Source organism: Bos indicus x Bos taurus, chromosome 9 (genome assembly GCF_003369695.1).
Source record: "Bos indicus x Bos taurus breed Angus x Brahman F1 hybrid chromosome 9, Bos_hybrid_MaternalHap_v2.0, whole genome shotgun sequence".
Classification (NCBI taxonomy): Eukaryota; Metazoa; Chordata; class Mammalia; order Artiodactyla; family Bovidae; genus Bos; species Bos indicus x Bos taurus.
Window position 1 is genome coordinate 40,999,750 of NC_040084.1, and position 16,243 is coordinate 41,015,992.

At 40.7% G+C, this 16,243-nt stretch overlaps 1 protein-coding gene across 1 annotated transcript in view; it reads right to left on the reverse strand.

The window, feature by feature from the left end:
* Positions 1-16,243, reverse strand: part of LOC113898267 — a 175,953-nt gene that overhangs the window by 125,695 nt on the left and 34,015 nt on the right. The window contains exons 11-13 of the mRNA XM_027551255.1: positions 14,082-14,194; positions 13,591-13,726; positions 13,139-13,342 (exon numbers count right to left, since the gene is read on the reverse strand). Coding sequence (XP_027407056.1) covers positions 13,139-13,342; positions 13,591-13,726; positions 14,082-14,194 — 453 coding nt within the window. The remainder of the gene's footprint in view (positions 1-13,138; positions 13,343-13,590; positions 13,727-14,081; positions 14,195-16,243) is intronic.

Genomic DNA, 16,243 nt, shown 5'->3' on the forward strand with positions numbered 1-16,243 from the left:
ACTGGTGTTCATATAAAAAGAGGAAATCTGGAAACAGACACATAGGAGAGAAGGCCACATGAAGACAGAGGCAGAGACTGGAGTAATGCATCTACAAGCCAAGAACACCAAGGATTGCTGACAACTACCAGAAGCCCGAGAGGTAATGAGGATTTTCCCCTGGGGCCTTCAGAGACAGCATGGTCCTGCTGACACCTTGATTTTGGACTGTTTCCAGAATCGTAAGAGAATAAATTTCTCTCCCAGCTGTTGTGAGCCACTCACTTTGTGGTACTTTGTTATGGCAACCCTAGGAAACTAACACAAGTTTTGAGTTAGTCCAATCATAATTTTATTTTTAGATGACCAAGGGCCTATTGCTTCCTGGGAATCATTATTCTCATCATAACTCTCATAATTTCAAACTCCCCTACCCTGTTCCCCACTCCCAATGTCCAGCCCTCCCTCAGTCTCAGCTGATGCCCCTCCACTTCTCCATTCACACACAAACCCACCATGCTTGCCACCCCCTCTACTGCTCCCTCTGCACTGTAGGGGCCTATTACACTCCCCTTCACTAAGGTCATTCCCTCCTGCTCTGAAGCATCTCTTCTCCTTGGACATCTAATTCATCTCAACCAAAGATTTCCCAACTGACACTGATACATGCTCCTGGCCCTCTTATTTTAAAATATCCTCATACCCTTCCCCAGGTTCCACTTTATGGCCCTCCTTCTCACAGTCCAACCCCTCCTAAAACATCATCTGTCTCCTTCTCCTTACCTCCTACTCCTCACCCATCTAGCTCCTGTCTCCATCAAGCCACCCGAACCAATTTTACAAAGACCAACAATGACCATCCAGCAGACTTTCTATAGTCATCTTTATGTACTCTCTCAGGAAGATTGGACATGGTTTAGCATTCCCTGCTTATTGACCCACTTTCTGCATTGGCTTTCTGGGACTCCACATTTTCCTTGCTATCACCAATTTTTCAGCCATTTCTTCTTTATCAGGTCATCAAATAGTGGCCCACACTCAAGCTCCTAGGACTTCCATCTTTTCTTCCAATAGTCCTTCACTTGGAGATTGTACACTTTCACAGCTGAGATAACCATCTTTAGACAATTTGCTCCCCAGTTTATATCCCAATCCAGACCTCCTAGAATTCCAGACCCACATATCCAATTATCTATTTAACATCTGTTCCTGGGCATCTCAAAAGCCCCTCAAATTTAACATGATCAAATCATGTGCTCTCCCCCATGAACCTAAGCCACCTCCAGCTTCCCCACTTAGTAAACATCACCACCACCCATCTACTTCCTCTAGCACGAATCATTCCAGATATCTCTTTCTATCTCACCCTACATGTCCAATCTATCACTAAGTCCTGTTGATTTTACTTCCTATGTCTCAAATCCATCCAACTGCAATGACACCACCCACCACCCTAGTCCAAGCTGTCACCATCTGGCACTAGAACTAGTCCAGCAGCTTCTAAACTGGTTTAGCCTGTTAAATGGTCTGTCCACTTTCCTTCTGGCATGGGCTTTTTCTCCCCTCCATTTTATTCACTACTAGCAGAGGATCTTTTAGAAATGGAGCTTAGATTATGTTATCCATTCTCCCCTTTAACATCTAAAGCCTCTAAAGGCTTCCCATTGCTCATAGTACAAAACAAAACTCCATAAAAGGACCTGCATGGTCTGCTCCCTGCCTATCTCTTTCCAGTGGTTTTGAACCAAATGTGATTTTTGCCCTCAGAGGACATTTGGCCATGTCTGGAGACTTTTTTGGTTATTATAACTTAGGGGAGGTGCTACTGGCATCTAGTGGGTAGAGGCCAGGGATGCTTCCAAATATTCCACAGTGCACAAGACAGTCTCTCACAATAAAGAATTATCAGGCCCAAAATGTCAATAATGCCAACGTTGAAAAACCTTGGGTTACTTTTTTCTGGTACCACTTTCCACCTGGATTACTGTGTCCCAGCCATTCATGTATTCTTTTGATTTCCTCTGGGTACCGTGCTTCTCTGGCCACAGGTCCTTTGCACAGACTACATATTCTTTCTTTGTGGAATTGCCAGACATCTGGTGTTCAGTTGCTCAGTCATGTCCAACTCTTTGCGACCTTATGGACTGCAACAAACCAGGCTTCCCTGTCCTTCACTATCTCCCAGAGTTTGCTGAAACTCATGTCCATTGAGTTGGTGAGGCCATCCAACCATCTTATTCTCTGCCATCCCCTTCTCCTCCTGCCTTTAGTCTTTCTCAGCATCAGGGTCTTTTCCATGAGTCAGTTCTTCACATCAGGTGGCCAAAGTATGGGACTTCAGCTTCAGCATCAGTCCTTCCAATGAATATTCAGAACTGATTTCCTTTAGGATTGACTACCTTAATCTCCTTGCTATCCAAGGGACTCTCAAGAGTCTTCTCCAGCACCACAATTTGAAGACATCAATTCTTCCACATTCAGGCTTTTCTATTGTCCAGTTCTCACATCCATACATGGCTATTGGAAAACCATAGCTTTGACTATACAGACCTTTGTAGGCAAAGTAATGTCTCTGCTTTTTAATATGCTGTCTAGGCTTGTCATAACTTCTCTTCTAAGAAGCAAGTATCTTCTAATTTCGTGGCTGCAGTCACCTTCCACAGTGATTTTGGAACCCAAGAAAATAAAGTCTGTCACTATTTTCATTGTTTCCCCATTTATTTGCCATGAAGTGATGAAACTGGATGCCATGATCTTAGTTTCTTGAATGTTGAGTTTTAAGCCAGCTTTTTCAGTCTCCTTTTTCACCTTCATCAAGAGGCTCTTTAATTCCTCTTTGCTTTCTGCCACAAGCATGGTATCATCTGCATATCTGAGGTTATTGATATTTCTCCCGGCAATCTTGATTCCAGCTTGTGATTTATCTAGCCTGGTATTTCACATGATGTACTCTACATGTAAGTTAAATAAGCAGGGGTGACAATATACAGCCTTGATATACTCCTTTCCCAGTTTGGAACCAGTCTGTTGTTCCATGTCTGGTTCTAACTGTTGCTTCTTGACTTGCATACAGGTTTCTCAGGAGGCAGGTAAGGTAGTCTGGTATTCCCATCTCTTTCAGAATTTTCCACAGTTTGTTGTAATCCACATAGGCAAAGGTTTTAGCGTAGTCAATGAAGCAGATTTTTTTTTTTTGTTTATTCCCTTGCTTTTTCTATGATTCAAGATATTGGCAATTTGATCTCTGGTTCCTCTGCCTTTTTTAAGTCCAGCTTGTACATCTGGAAGTTCTATGTTCCTACACTTTTGAAGCCTAGCTTGATGGTATTTGAACATTACTTTGCTACCATGTGAAATGAGTGAAACTGTATGGTAGTTTGAACATTCTTTGGTATTGCCCTTCTTTGGGATTAGAATGAAAACTGACCTTTTCCAGTCCTGTGGCCACTGCTGAGTTTTCCAAATTTGCTGGCATAGTGAGTGCAGCACTTTCACAGCATCTGCTTTTAAGATTTGAAATAGTTCAGCTGGAATTCCATCACCTCCACTAGCTTTGTTTGTAGTGATGCTTCCTAAGGCCCTCTTGACTTCACACTCCAGGATGTCTGGCTCTAGGTGAGTGATCACACCATTGTGGTTCATTAAGACCTTTTTGGTATAGTTCTTCTGTGTATTCTTGCCACCTCTTATTAATATCTTCTGCTTCTATTAGGTCCATTCTGTTTCTGTCCTTTATTGTGCCTATCTTGCATGAAATATTCCCTTGTTATCTCTAATTTTCTTGAAGAGATCTCTAGTTCTTCCCATTCTATTGTTTCCCTCTATTTCTTTGCATTGTTAACTTAAAAAGACTTTCTTATGTCTCCCTCTATTCTCTGGATCTCTGCATTCAGATGGGTATGTCTTTCCTTTTCTCCTTTGTCTTTCACTTCTCTTTTCTCAGCTATTTGTAAGGCCTCCTCAAACAATCATTTTGCCTTTTTGCATTTCTTTTTCTTGGGAATGGTTTTGATCACTGCCTCCTGTACAATGTTATGAACCTCTGTCCATAATTCTTCAGGCACTCTGTTTACCAGATCTAATCCGTTGAATCTGTTTATCACTTCCACTGTATAATCATAAGGGATTTGATTTAGGTCATATCTGAATGGCCTAGTAGTTTTCACTACATTCTTCAAATAATTCTGAATTTTGCAATAAGGAGTTCATGATTTGAGCCACAGTCAGCTCCCAGTCCTGTTTTTGCTGACTGTATAGAGATTCTATATAGGAAAAAAACATGGTTTTTCCTGTGGTCATGTATGGATGTGAGAATTGGACTGTGAAGAAGGCTGAGCACCAAGGATTTGATGCTTTTGAACTGTGGTGTTGGAGAAGACTCTTGAGAGTCCCTTGGACTGCAAGGAGATACAACCAGTCCATCCTAAAGGAGATCAGTCCTGTGTGTTCTTTGGAAGGAATGATGCTAAAGCTGAAACTCCAGTACTTTGGCCACCTCATGCGAAGAGTTGACTCATTGGAAAAGACTCTGATGCTGGGAGGGATTGGGGGCAGGAGGAGAAGGGGACGACAGAGGATGAGATGGCTGGATGGCATCACTGACTCAATGGAGGTGAGTCTCAGTGAACTCCGGGCGTTGGTGTTGGACAGGGAGGCCTGGCGTGCTACAATTCATGGGGTTGCAAAGAGTCGGACATGACTGAGCAACTGATCTGATCTGATAGAGATTCTCTACTTAGGCTACAAAGTATATAATCAGTTTGATTTCGGTGTTGACCATCTGGTGATGTCCATGTGTAGAGTTGTCTCTTGTGTTTTTGGAAGAGGGTGTTTGCTATGACCAGCACCTTCTCTGGGTAAAACTCCGTTAGTCTTTGTCCTGCTTCGATTTGTACTCCAAGGCCAAACTTACTTGTCACTCCAGGTATCTCTTGACTTCCTACTTTTGCATTCTAGTCCCCTGTGATGAAAAGAATATCTCTTTTTTGGTGTTAGTTCTAGGAGGTCTTGTAGATCTTCATAGAACCATTCAACTTCAGCTTCTTCGGCATTATTAGTTGGTGCATAGACTTGGATTACTGTGATATTGAATGGTTTGTCTTTGAAACAAACCAAGATCATTTTGTTGTTTTTGAGATTGCATCCAAGTACTGCATTTTGAACTCTTTTGTTGACTATGAGGGCTATTCCATTTCTTCTAAGGGATTATTCCCACAGTAGTAGACATAATGGTCATTTGAATTAAATTCATCTGTTCTGGTCCATTTTAGTTCACTGATTCCTAAAATGTCAATGTTCACTCTTGCCATCTCCTGTTTGATCACTTCCAATTTACCTTGATTCATGGACCTAACATTCCAGGTTCCTATGCAATATAGTTCTTAATAGCATCAGACTTACTTTCACCACCAGACACATCCACAACTGGGCACTGTTTCCGCTTTGGCTCAGCCTCTTCATTCCTTCTGGAGCTATTTCTCTGCTCTTCTCTAGTAGCATATTGGACAACTACTGACCTAGGGGGCTCATCTTTCAGTGTCATATCTTTTTGCCTTTTCATACTGTTCATGGGGTTCTCAAGGCAAGAATGCTGGAGTGGTTTGCCATTCCCTTCTCCAGTGGACCACATTTTGTCAGAACTCTCCATGTCCTGTCCATCTTGGGTGACCCTACACAGCATGGCTCATAGTTTCATTGAGTTAGGCAAGGTTGTGGTCCATGTGATCAGCTTGGTTAGTTTTCTGTGATTGTGGTTTTCATTCTGTCTCCCCTGTGATGGATGAGGATAAGAGGCTTGTGCAAGCTTCCTGACTGGGGAGGACTAACTGGGGGAAAACTGGGTCTTGTTCTGGTGAGCAAGGCCATGCTCAGTAAATCTTTAATCCAATTTTCTGCAGATGGGAGGAGCTGTGTTCCCTCCCTGTAGTTTGGCCTGAGGCTAGACTATGGTAGGGACAACGGCAACCTCCTTCAAAAAGACTTATTCCAGCATGCTGGGACTCCCAGGACTGTTGCAGTCAGTGCCCTTGACCCCATTCCAGGCTACTGTTGAACAATATCTCTGCCAGAAACTCCCAAGCATACACAGGCAAGTTTGGCTCAGTCTCTTGTGGGGTCACTGCTCCTTTCTCCTGGGTCATGTATGCGCAAGATTTTGTTTGTGCCCTCCAAGAGTTTCTGTTTCTCCAGTCCTTGGAAGTTCTGTAATCAAATCCTGCTGACCTTCAGAGTCAGATTCCCTGGGGATACTCAGTCCCTTTTCCAAATCCCCAGGTTGGGAAGTCTGTTGTGTGGCTTAGAACTTTCACAGCAGCATGAGAACTTCTTTGGTTTAACTGTTCTCCAGTTTGTGAGTTGCCCCCCACCCCCGCCCCCACCCTGGCGCCTCCCCGGTGGCTTTACAGTGGCGCTAACAGAGATATCCTTTAAGAGGACTTATGCCACACGACGTGCCTCCCAGGACTGCTGTTTCTAGAACCTCTGTCTCCGTGGCAGACCACTGCTGACTCACGCCTCCACAGAAGACCCTCAAACACTCAAAGGCAGGTGTGGCTCCATCTCTTGTGGGGGTCACTGCTCCCTTTCCTTGGTCCTGGTGCACACAAAGTTTTATTTGTGCCCTCCAAGCATCTCTGGCTGGTATGTGATTGCACCCCTTCTACCATCTTGTTGCAGCTTCCCTTTGCCCTTGGTCATAGGATAGCTGGTCATATGATATAATTGCTAGACATAAGATAGTTCTATTTTTAATTTTTTGAGGAACCACCATACTGTTTTACACAAGCAGTTGTACCACTTTACATTACCACTAACCCTGGTGGCTCAGAGGGTAAAGCGTCTGCCTACAATGCAGGAGACCCAGGTTCAATCCATGGGTCAGGAAGATCCCTGGAGAAGGAAATGGCATCCCACTCCAGTACTCTTGCCTGGAAAATCCCATGGACTGAGAAGCCTGGTAGGCTATAATCCATGGGGTCACAGAGTCGGACACAACTGAATGACTTCACTTTCACTTTCAACAATACACAAGAGTTACAATTCCTCAACATCCTTACCAACATTTGCTATTTTATATATATATGTATTTTTTTCTTAGTTGTTATATTCACGAGTCATTTAAACTATGGAACCAATGGGTCCCAATCTTTTATTCCCTATCTATTCATTCTTATAAAAACTTTGTTCAGTAATAAGTTGTTGGCTAGAATCCATTTATCTATAAATTTTAAGCAGTCATTACATGCTGGCTCTCAGGAGATGTATCATTTACTTTTTGTAAACAGGGCAGATGATTACTGGTATTGATGGATAATTGTCAGTATCAGAAAGGTGGATGGAGTGTACTCTGTGGGCCCTTTCAATACTCTGGCTCTGTATCAGTTTTTATGTCCTGTTTAAGTACACCAGGTAATTAAATATTTAAAGTCCCTGAAAAGACTCCTCTTTAATGAGTTGCTCATTCAATTATAGATTTTTAAATATTCAAGCTGGAATTCAGAAATATTCTAATAAGTAAAACTAGGACCATTTCTAAATAATAGCTATGGTTCATAATATTCCATCAAGAAGATATTTTATTGTTAAACATTTTTCTGGTAGGTGGTTGCTTTTGGTTTACTTTTTTACTATTCTTTTAGGCAAAAACTTTTTGATAATTAGGAGCTTCCTTTGTCTAGGAGTGCCGAAAGTGAACATATTGTTTTTTGTGAAATGATAGGTACCAGTGGAAAACAGAAATGCTGCTGAGAAAATTACATGTAACATATTAAACAGTTTGCTTAGATTTACATGTTGACTTCTATTGGCATTTAGCTCCTAAAGCCTGTTATGCAAAATGAGTTCTTCTCTGAGGAAAACAAGGGACAACTTAATATGGTATGCTACTATATGCACTTCACTGGAAAAGACCTTTCTCAGTGTCCTTGTACAGCACAATTTTCTGAGCTGTTAAAGAAATGGCAACTGGATTAAGTTCTAAAGCTGATGGAAAGCAATAACAGAGTCAAGACACTGACTCTAATGCTACCAGCTATTTCAATGGTCTTCCCCCCCCCCCCACTTTCCCTATACCCATTTCATTGTTTGAGCCCTTTAGATAGACATACATATTTTTCCTTTTCCCTCCCTGTGTCTGAAATGTATGCTTGTGTCCATAGAAGATGAACCTGAAGACCAGATGGCCAAATTACCTTATGTAGAGTTATGGTTCAGTCATTATAATATTTCCTTTTTATTTTAGTTTCTTCCATGGCTATGTAGAAGACCTTCCTTCTAATGCTTTTTGTGTTGTAGAAAGTTGATCCTTCAATATTATTCTTGGAGGAGTGGCAAGAAAAGGAAGGCACTAATTACCTGTTTGGCTAAGGTATAATCTGACCTTTGGGATAATTCATATGCTTTTAAGTCTGCAAATTTACTGATGTCAAGGTAACTATTTGAGTATAGTAGTTATAGGAAAATTGGTGGCCATCATTAACTCTTTTCACTCTACTGGTTTCTGCTATCACTTGTTAACAAAAAGTTTAGGCCTTTTGGAAATGTAGACAACAGTTCTCTGACTAACTTGCCTTTTTCTAAATCATCTTTTCATTAATTTCAAATAATAAACAGTACTACTACTAATAATAATATTAATGCAGTCTAAGAACTCATCAAACTTTGTTCGGTGAATGACTCAATCTTTAGGGTCAGTATTTTAAATCTTTTAAAAGGAAAACAAAAAATATCTCCTAGTCTCCACCTCACTTGTAGAGTATAATACTTTATCAAAACTATTTTTTTTTCTGAATTTGAACAGTATGATAGACTCTGCAAAGCACTTTCATTTACATAGACTTTTTGTGACCTCACAACTATTCTGTTATGAACAGAGTCTTTCTTTTGTTCAACAAACATTTATTAGATACCTACTAGGTGAAAAATATTGGAGAAGGAAATGGCAACCCACTCCAGTGTTCCTGCCTGGAGAATCCCAGGGACAGGGGAGCCTGGTGGGCTTCTGTCTATGGGGTTGCACAGAGTCGGACATGATTTAAGAGACTTAGCAGCAGCAGCAGCAGGTGAAAGATATATATGCAGCTCTCTATTTGCTTTTTGCCACCTGAACATCTATTAAGAATGGCAAAGTTTCAATGCCCTTAACCAAGAGCCTGATCTTCCCAACAAACTTGTGCTAACCACGTCATAGATGATGGCAACTCCAAACTTACAGATATTCAGGCCAAAACCTTGGAATCAACAATGACTTCTCTCATATTCTACATCCCAACAGCCTGGAAATCATACAGAACCTAACCATTTCTCATCCTGCGTCTTCTCAGATATAGTGTCTCTAGTTTGATCAATGTAGTAGCTAGTCTCTGCTCAGCCCTTCAGTCTATTCCCAATACAGCAGCAAAGATGTTAAAAAAAAAAAAAAAAAGTCAAATCACATCACTCTCAAAACTCTCCAAGGGCTCTTCTTTTCACTCAAAGTCCTCAGAATGATCCACAAGGCCCTGTGTAATGCGCTCCAATCTCTCTAACCTCATTTGCTGCACTAAGCTCCTTGCTGTTCCTATAACACTGCTGGACACAGTTCTGCCTCAGGGCCTTCGCACTGGCTCTCCCCTCTGCCTGGCACTCTTCTCCCAGTCAGTCACATGGTCTGCTTCCTGATTTCCTTCAGGTCTTTACTCAGATTGTACCTTCTCATTAAGGCCTTCCCTGATCATCTCCCTTCCACCTGCAATATCCTATCACCAACTCTCTATCCCCTTATCCTACTTAATTTTTCACCACAGCTTCTATCACCATCTTTACCAGTTCATAAAGGCTAGGTTATTCTGTGACAAACAACCTTAAAGCTCAGTAGTCAACATTTCAAATTAATTTCTAACTCAGGCAGAGCTCACTGCAGGACTAGTTGCTTTCTAGGCTTCTCTCTTCTAGCAGTGACCCAAGGATCTAGGATGTTTCTATTTTGTGGCTTGACACATGCCTTCCACTGGCTGCAGCAGGGGAAGAGAGCTGGAGGGTCATGGGTCAGCCCTTACATGCTTTGGACTGAAGTGACACATGTCACTTCTGCTCACAGTCCACTGGCACCTCCCAACTGCAAGGGCCTAGGATTTCTGGAGAAACCTTGGTGTCAAACCTTTAGCCATTCTACAATGTCACTTACTTATTTAATATCTGTCTCTTTCCATTAAATAGTCCCATAATGGCAAGAATTTGTGACAGTTTTGTTTACTGCTGTATACCTAGTGCCTAGTATATTTATTGGTCAGAACATTTGTGGGGTATATGAATGGGAGAATGAATGAATGATGGGCTCATGGAATGAGTCATGTGCTGTAATGTAGGTAGATAAATCAGAGGAAGAAGCACTAAGCTCTGTATAGAGATATAAGAAAGACTTCTCAGAGAGGTAATGTTTGAATGGACTTGAATAGAGTAAGCCTTTATCAAGGAGAGGAGGTGAGGGACAAAAGGGCAGTTATATATAAGACTCAGAGGCATGAACAGCTCTGCCCCTTCAGAAGAAGGGCAGGCCCAGGTCCGTAAGAATGAAGGTATAGGGACAGGAGGGGGGATATGAGGTCTGAGAGGTTGGCAGGGGCCAGCTTGCACCCAGCCTTGTACACTTCACCAAGAGGCTTGGACTTTATCTTGTGAGAATAGAAAAATCCATGAACAGTTCAAGCAAGGGAATAAACATGATTATGTTTGGGCAAAGATCTTGAGAAACTTATAAAGCAAAGAGGAGTGCCATTTTCTTATTTAAAATTATCTCTTCCTCACCAATCTTGAAATTAGCTCCATATCCTGAGGAGAGCCTAGCCTTTCATGGTCTCTTTTCTTCTGCAGCTTCATCTCCCACTACTTGCTACAACAGTCTCTGATACCGGCATGTCAAATCCAGGCAGATACTGAACATGCCATGAGGTGTCAGGCCTACGTGCCTGAAGAAGCATGCTCAAGGTCAAACAGCCAGGAAAAGCCTGCTGCCTCTAATTCTGGGGCCCTTTCTGCTCTGCCACATGCCTAAAGTAGGCACGTGGCAAAGTGCCCATGACAGGCCGTAGGGGCTTTCCTTTTTTGGTATTATCATTGAGCAAATGTGTGTTAATACCAGCCTAAGATTTTCCTTATGGGATCAAACACACTGGGCCCAGGGAAGAGGGTTTCCATCTCAGTTGCTTCTTCTTTACTTCTGCTGGCTGCTAAGCCCAAAAATCTTTCTCCAGGTAGCCTTAGCCCTGGCCTGGTAAGATCAGTCCAACAAATTAGCATCTGTTCCTTCCATCCTCTACATGAGAAAGAATCACATAGTTAGTCTGGGCATTCTAGATTAAATGCTGACATGGCCACATACAAGGAGTGCAGCTAAATCACATGGTCCTATTAAAGACCTTGAAGAAAGGCTACCTCCTTGAGTTTCTCACACTAAAGTAGTACCTGCTGGCAGTTTCTTAAGGGTGATGTTATTCCTACCATTTGTGAGACCATAGGAAAGAAAAACTGTGTTACCCTTGAGAAACTCCTCCTACAATCAATGGGACAGGATAGGATTTGTCTTCCCTCTCCTCCTTCCTTTCCACCCTACCCCATCCTAGAACAAACAAACTGGGAGAGGGGCACAGTGGTAAGAAAGATCTTTTTTTAATCTATTAGCAAATAACACACCCAGATGTGGTATAAGACAGGCTGGATATTAGCAAGACAAAAGATGTGTTTGTTTTATGGGTGTGTTTGTTTCAAAAGTGTCTTAACCCTCCTCTCCAGTTCCACTGAGGGACATATTAACTGAACTTGGCTCACCATAAATTAGGATCAAGGGAAGAAGGAAGAAAGGTAAAAAGGGAAATCTGTGTACAGTGAGGAGAGGGGAGGGGGAAATTGATAGGGAAGAAGACCAAAAAGAAGAATTTCCCAGTTACTTAGTAAGTTGGACTTGAAATGACTAGGCAGGAAAACTAAGAAAATGTTTTCTAATATCCAGAGCTGAATTATTCAATACAGTAGGCTCTAATCACATGTGGCTACGGAGCACATGAAATGTGGCTTGTCTGAGTTGAGAGGTACTATACCTGTACATATGAGCTGCATACTAACAACCGGTTTTGAAGATTTAGTATGAAAAAATATATAATATCTCATCAATGATTTCTTTATATTGATTACATGTTAGAAGGATGATATTTTAAATACACTGGGTTTAAATAGATTACATTATTAAAATTAATTTCATGTTTCTTATATGTGGCTATTAGAAAATTGTATATGACATCTGTGGTTTGTGTTGTATTTCTACTGGACAGCACTACTCCAGACTGCATATGAGCAACAGTTGATAATAAGATTTCATATCCTTAATAAAACAAGTCAACAGTCATACAAATTTAAAATATGACCTATTTAGTAGCTAAGTAGATATTATTTTTCACATTTGTCAAGCTAGTATCTTTTAAGAAGATGAAAAATTCATATTAAATCCTACCATCAAGAATAAACGTTCTGGAGATTAAGATGAACATATTGCAAAAGTGTCTACAATATTTCAAGAAAATATATTTTTCAGCTTTACTCCCAAAGAAAGGGATTTAATATGAGATTTAATATGATTTTTTTGAGATTATATAAAAATATATCCAAGAGATATTAAAAGCACCAAGGGACTAGCAGGTTTTAGGAGGGATAGAAGAATCCAATATTTGTATCTTTCAAGTTTTTTTCCTACATTTATTTTTTAATCTTTTTTTTTTTTTAATTGGGGCTTAGAAAACAGAAAAGAGGCAAAAAAAAAAAAAAAAAATACTTCTTGCAATGTCAAGGAGGGTCTTATAAGAATTTCTCTGTAAGGACATGTGGTTCTCTGAAAGGGCTCCTCTTGGTCTGTTCACTATAAAGTGGATAAATCAGCAGCTGAAATGCCTGCCTGCCTTCCTATTGTGGTTTCCAGGCCTTCATGTTCTCTGCCTATGTCCTGCTCTCAAGTGGACACTGTATTTATTGTGGTTAAAAAGCCATTTCCCTTTTCACTGCAATTTTTCAAAAAAGTTATTTTCCTAGAAACTCCCACCTGTTACTTCATCATTTTAACTGATTCCAGGTGCTAAGAAGAAGTGGCTTAGAAGACAAGATAATCATGGGAAAAAAACTGTAACACAATCCTCACCCTGTGCTCGGCAGGTGTCCCGTGGGCATAGTGGTGAGCGCCTAGGCCTTGCGAGGTGCCCATGCCTCCTTTTGCTTTATTTACCCAGGAACTGTCTTCTGAGGTAGGGACCAGGCTCCCTGAAACCAAGGTAAGGCCTGAAGTGTTGATCGTCAGTGTTCGCTCAACAGATCTAAAATAGTTCAGAATTCCTAAGCAGATGCGCTGAAACAAAGAAAGAACAGGGTCATGACCCTGCCTTTGCTGGCCCACCCTACACAGTGAAACTTACTAGGGTCCCAGAAGTTGGCAGGTCAACCCTACTGCTGAGAGAGGAACATACCACCCTTCAAAAGGCCTGATTTCATGGAAGAATCAGAACAAAGTGTAAAAATGCACATTACTGGAGCAGCAGGAAAGCCCCCTTTACAGACAACCAAACAATTCAGATGCATGCAAGACCATCCACATACCTGCAGCTCCCGGATCCTCAGGTGACGCAGATACAGAAAGGACAAGTAGGTCCCCCTCATCAGGACAGGATCCCTGTTACTGGGCCCAGTCCCGTCATCCAAGCCCAGCAGCTGTAGGGCCACTGCATAACTGTAACTTTAGCAGGCAGGAAAAACAGAACAAATGCCTTTCACCTCAAAGTGGTTGAGAAAATTCACATACAGCATACTAAAGTCATTTTATTTAATTTCACAATAGCTACTCTTAAAATCCACTGGAAGGAAAATAATGGCTCTATATGTACAAATTTAAAAGAAATTTCTCTTAGCAATCACTCTCATTAAAAATTTAGTCCTAGGGTGAAACATTAGTTACCTGGTCGGCTATAACACTACTTTTATTTCAGCCTTAAATATTTTTTAGTTAACTTGTAACTGACATATTAATCATTCAGTTTTTTCCCAGTGTTTAATCCATTTTCTTGAGTCACCATTAAGTGATTTCATTTTACCCTGTCTCTTTCTTCTGCTTCACAGGCTTATTAGCACACTGGCTAAGATTTATTAGTGCTGGGTCATTTTCATCTCGTTGCACTGAAAGGTCATCTTCCTTAGTGTTTTCATTCTAGGAAAAAAGTAGCATTAGTTGAATTACATAAACATTTGCAATCTTATTAACAAAATCAAAAGTAAATCTCTTGATCCAAGGCATATTTACATGAACAAGTAGAAGAGCATTATGATCCATTTCAACCTGACATATGAAAATCTGGGTTTCTAAAATAAATTAGAGGTCACTATTTTTACTATGATTCATTTTATGAAAAGAAGACCCATGCATTTGTAGATGTTTGGAACCCTGAAGCTCTCTAATCTAGTCTTGTTCCAGACAAGATGACATTTCCAGGCTCCAGGGGGTAGGCTAGGAGCCATAGCTTTTCTCTGATAGGTTTGTGACTCTTTCAGGCTTCTAAAATTACCCAGAATTACACACAAAGGAATAGAAAGTGACGTCAAGTTACAGTGAATGACTTTGAAGGAATGACTGAACAAACTACAAACATACTGTTGGACTGGCAGGTCACTGGGAAGAAAGGAAGGGGGCACAGCAGGCTAGGGTGAGTAAAGACAGAGAGCCCAGCATCCTCCGGGAACAATGAGCTAACCATAGCCCACAGAGACAAACTGCTCAGGAAATGCTGAAAGTCCACAAGTGTATTTCCCTAAGAGAACTGGACACAAAGCAGGTTAGCAGAGGGCTGATGAGAAAGCAGAATGTCACCAACTGTGTTCGTTCTCTCTTCCTGGGTAGGTACTTTGACATTTACTCTACCTTGTGTCTGGATCTTCACCAGAATGGCTGAGTTCATGTATTTTGACAGTTCTGATATTTATTCTGATTGCAAATCTCATTTTCTCCTGGAAAACTGGCAGGGGCAGTGGAGTGGGAAATAGAGTGGAGGGAATAATTAGGGGGAAAGTAAGCCTATTAAGTATTTCCCACCTGCCCAAATGTCTCTACAGTTTACTTGTGTATACCCACAGAATAAAAAGACTGGAAGGATGATATAGACCAAATGCTAGCAATACTGTTATATTGGGGTGATAAAATAATGGGTGATCTGTATATTCTTCCTTGAACTTTTCTATATTTTCCAAATTTTCTGTGATAAATACATGTCATTATTGTCATAAGAAAATGTTTCTTTTTAAAATGTTCTACTGAACTTAATGAGGGAAGCCAGGAAAAAGGTGTTTCATGTTTCCATGAACTTCCTATACAAGTTCAGGGAACATACAACACCACTTTTGTGAGCGCACACCACATACTCACACATTATCGCTGGAGATGGAGGGGAACAAGAACAGAGATAGGGGAAAATGGCTATCCTCTTCTTCCCTCTTTGGTGTGGCCAGTGAGAAGAAGCAAAAGAAGAAGCAAAGGATACAGTGTTTTTTGACACTTTACCATAAAGTTAAAGAACAGTGACCAATTTAAACCATATCTTAGAAATATGATCAGTAGCAGTATTTAATGTCCATACAAAGCCATTTTCATAAACAGGTGTTTGGGGGGAGAATGGCATTGGACACAATGACTTAATTATAGGTCTGGGAAGATCCATGCAGGACTAGCTGATTCTTCTTCTGATCAGGACTGCAGTTAAATTAAGTTTTCTTCAAAAGAATATCCAAAAATGCAGTCCATTTGGATCAGAATTATCTCTTTCTAGTTATATACTTTTGTCAATTAACAATGACATGAAATTTTGATATTGTTTCTTTACCTCCCAAACCTAGATCTTTACATGAATGTCAAATTAGAGTTGTGTTTACAAAGAGTGGCCAGTCTTCCATGCTAATATTAAATAAAATGCCAATTTACACTGTAATAGAAACATGACAAACATTATCAATATTTAGACAAGCATATTCAATGTTAAAATGGATGTGGGAAAACAGGTTTTCTTATAACTTGCTAATTAGGAAAATTGGTATTACCACTTTGGCAGGATTTATGAAAAATTTCAAATGTGCACATTCTGTAACTTAGAAAGTCAGCTTCTAAATATCTATGCAAAAGAGACACATCTCTGCACAGGAGGCATAAACAAGAAAGTTCAGTAACCATGGTTTCTATTAATAATAGGGGTAAAATTGCAACAAGCACCCA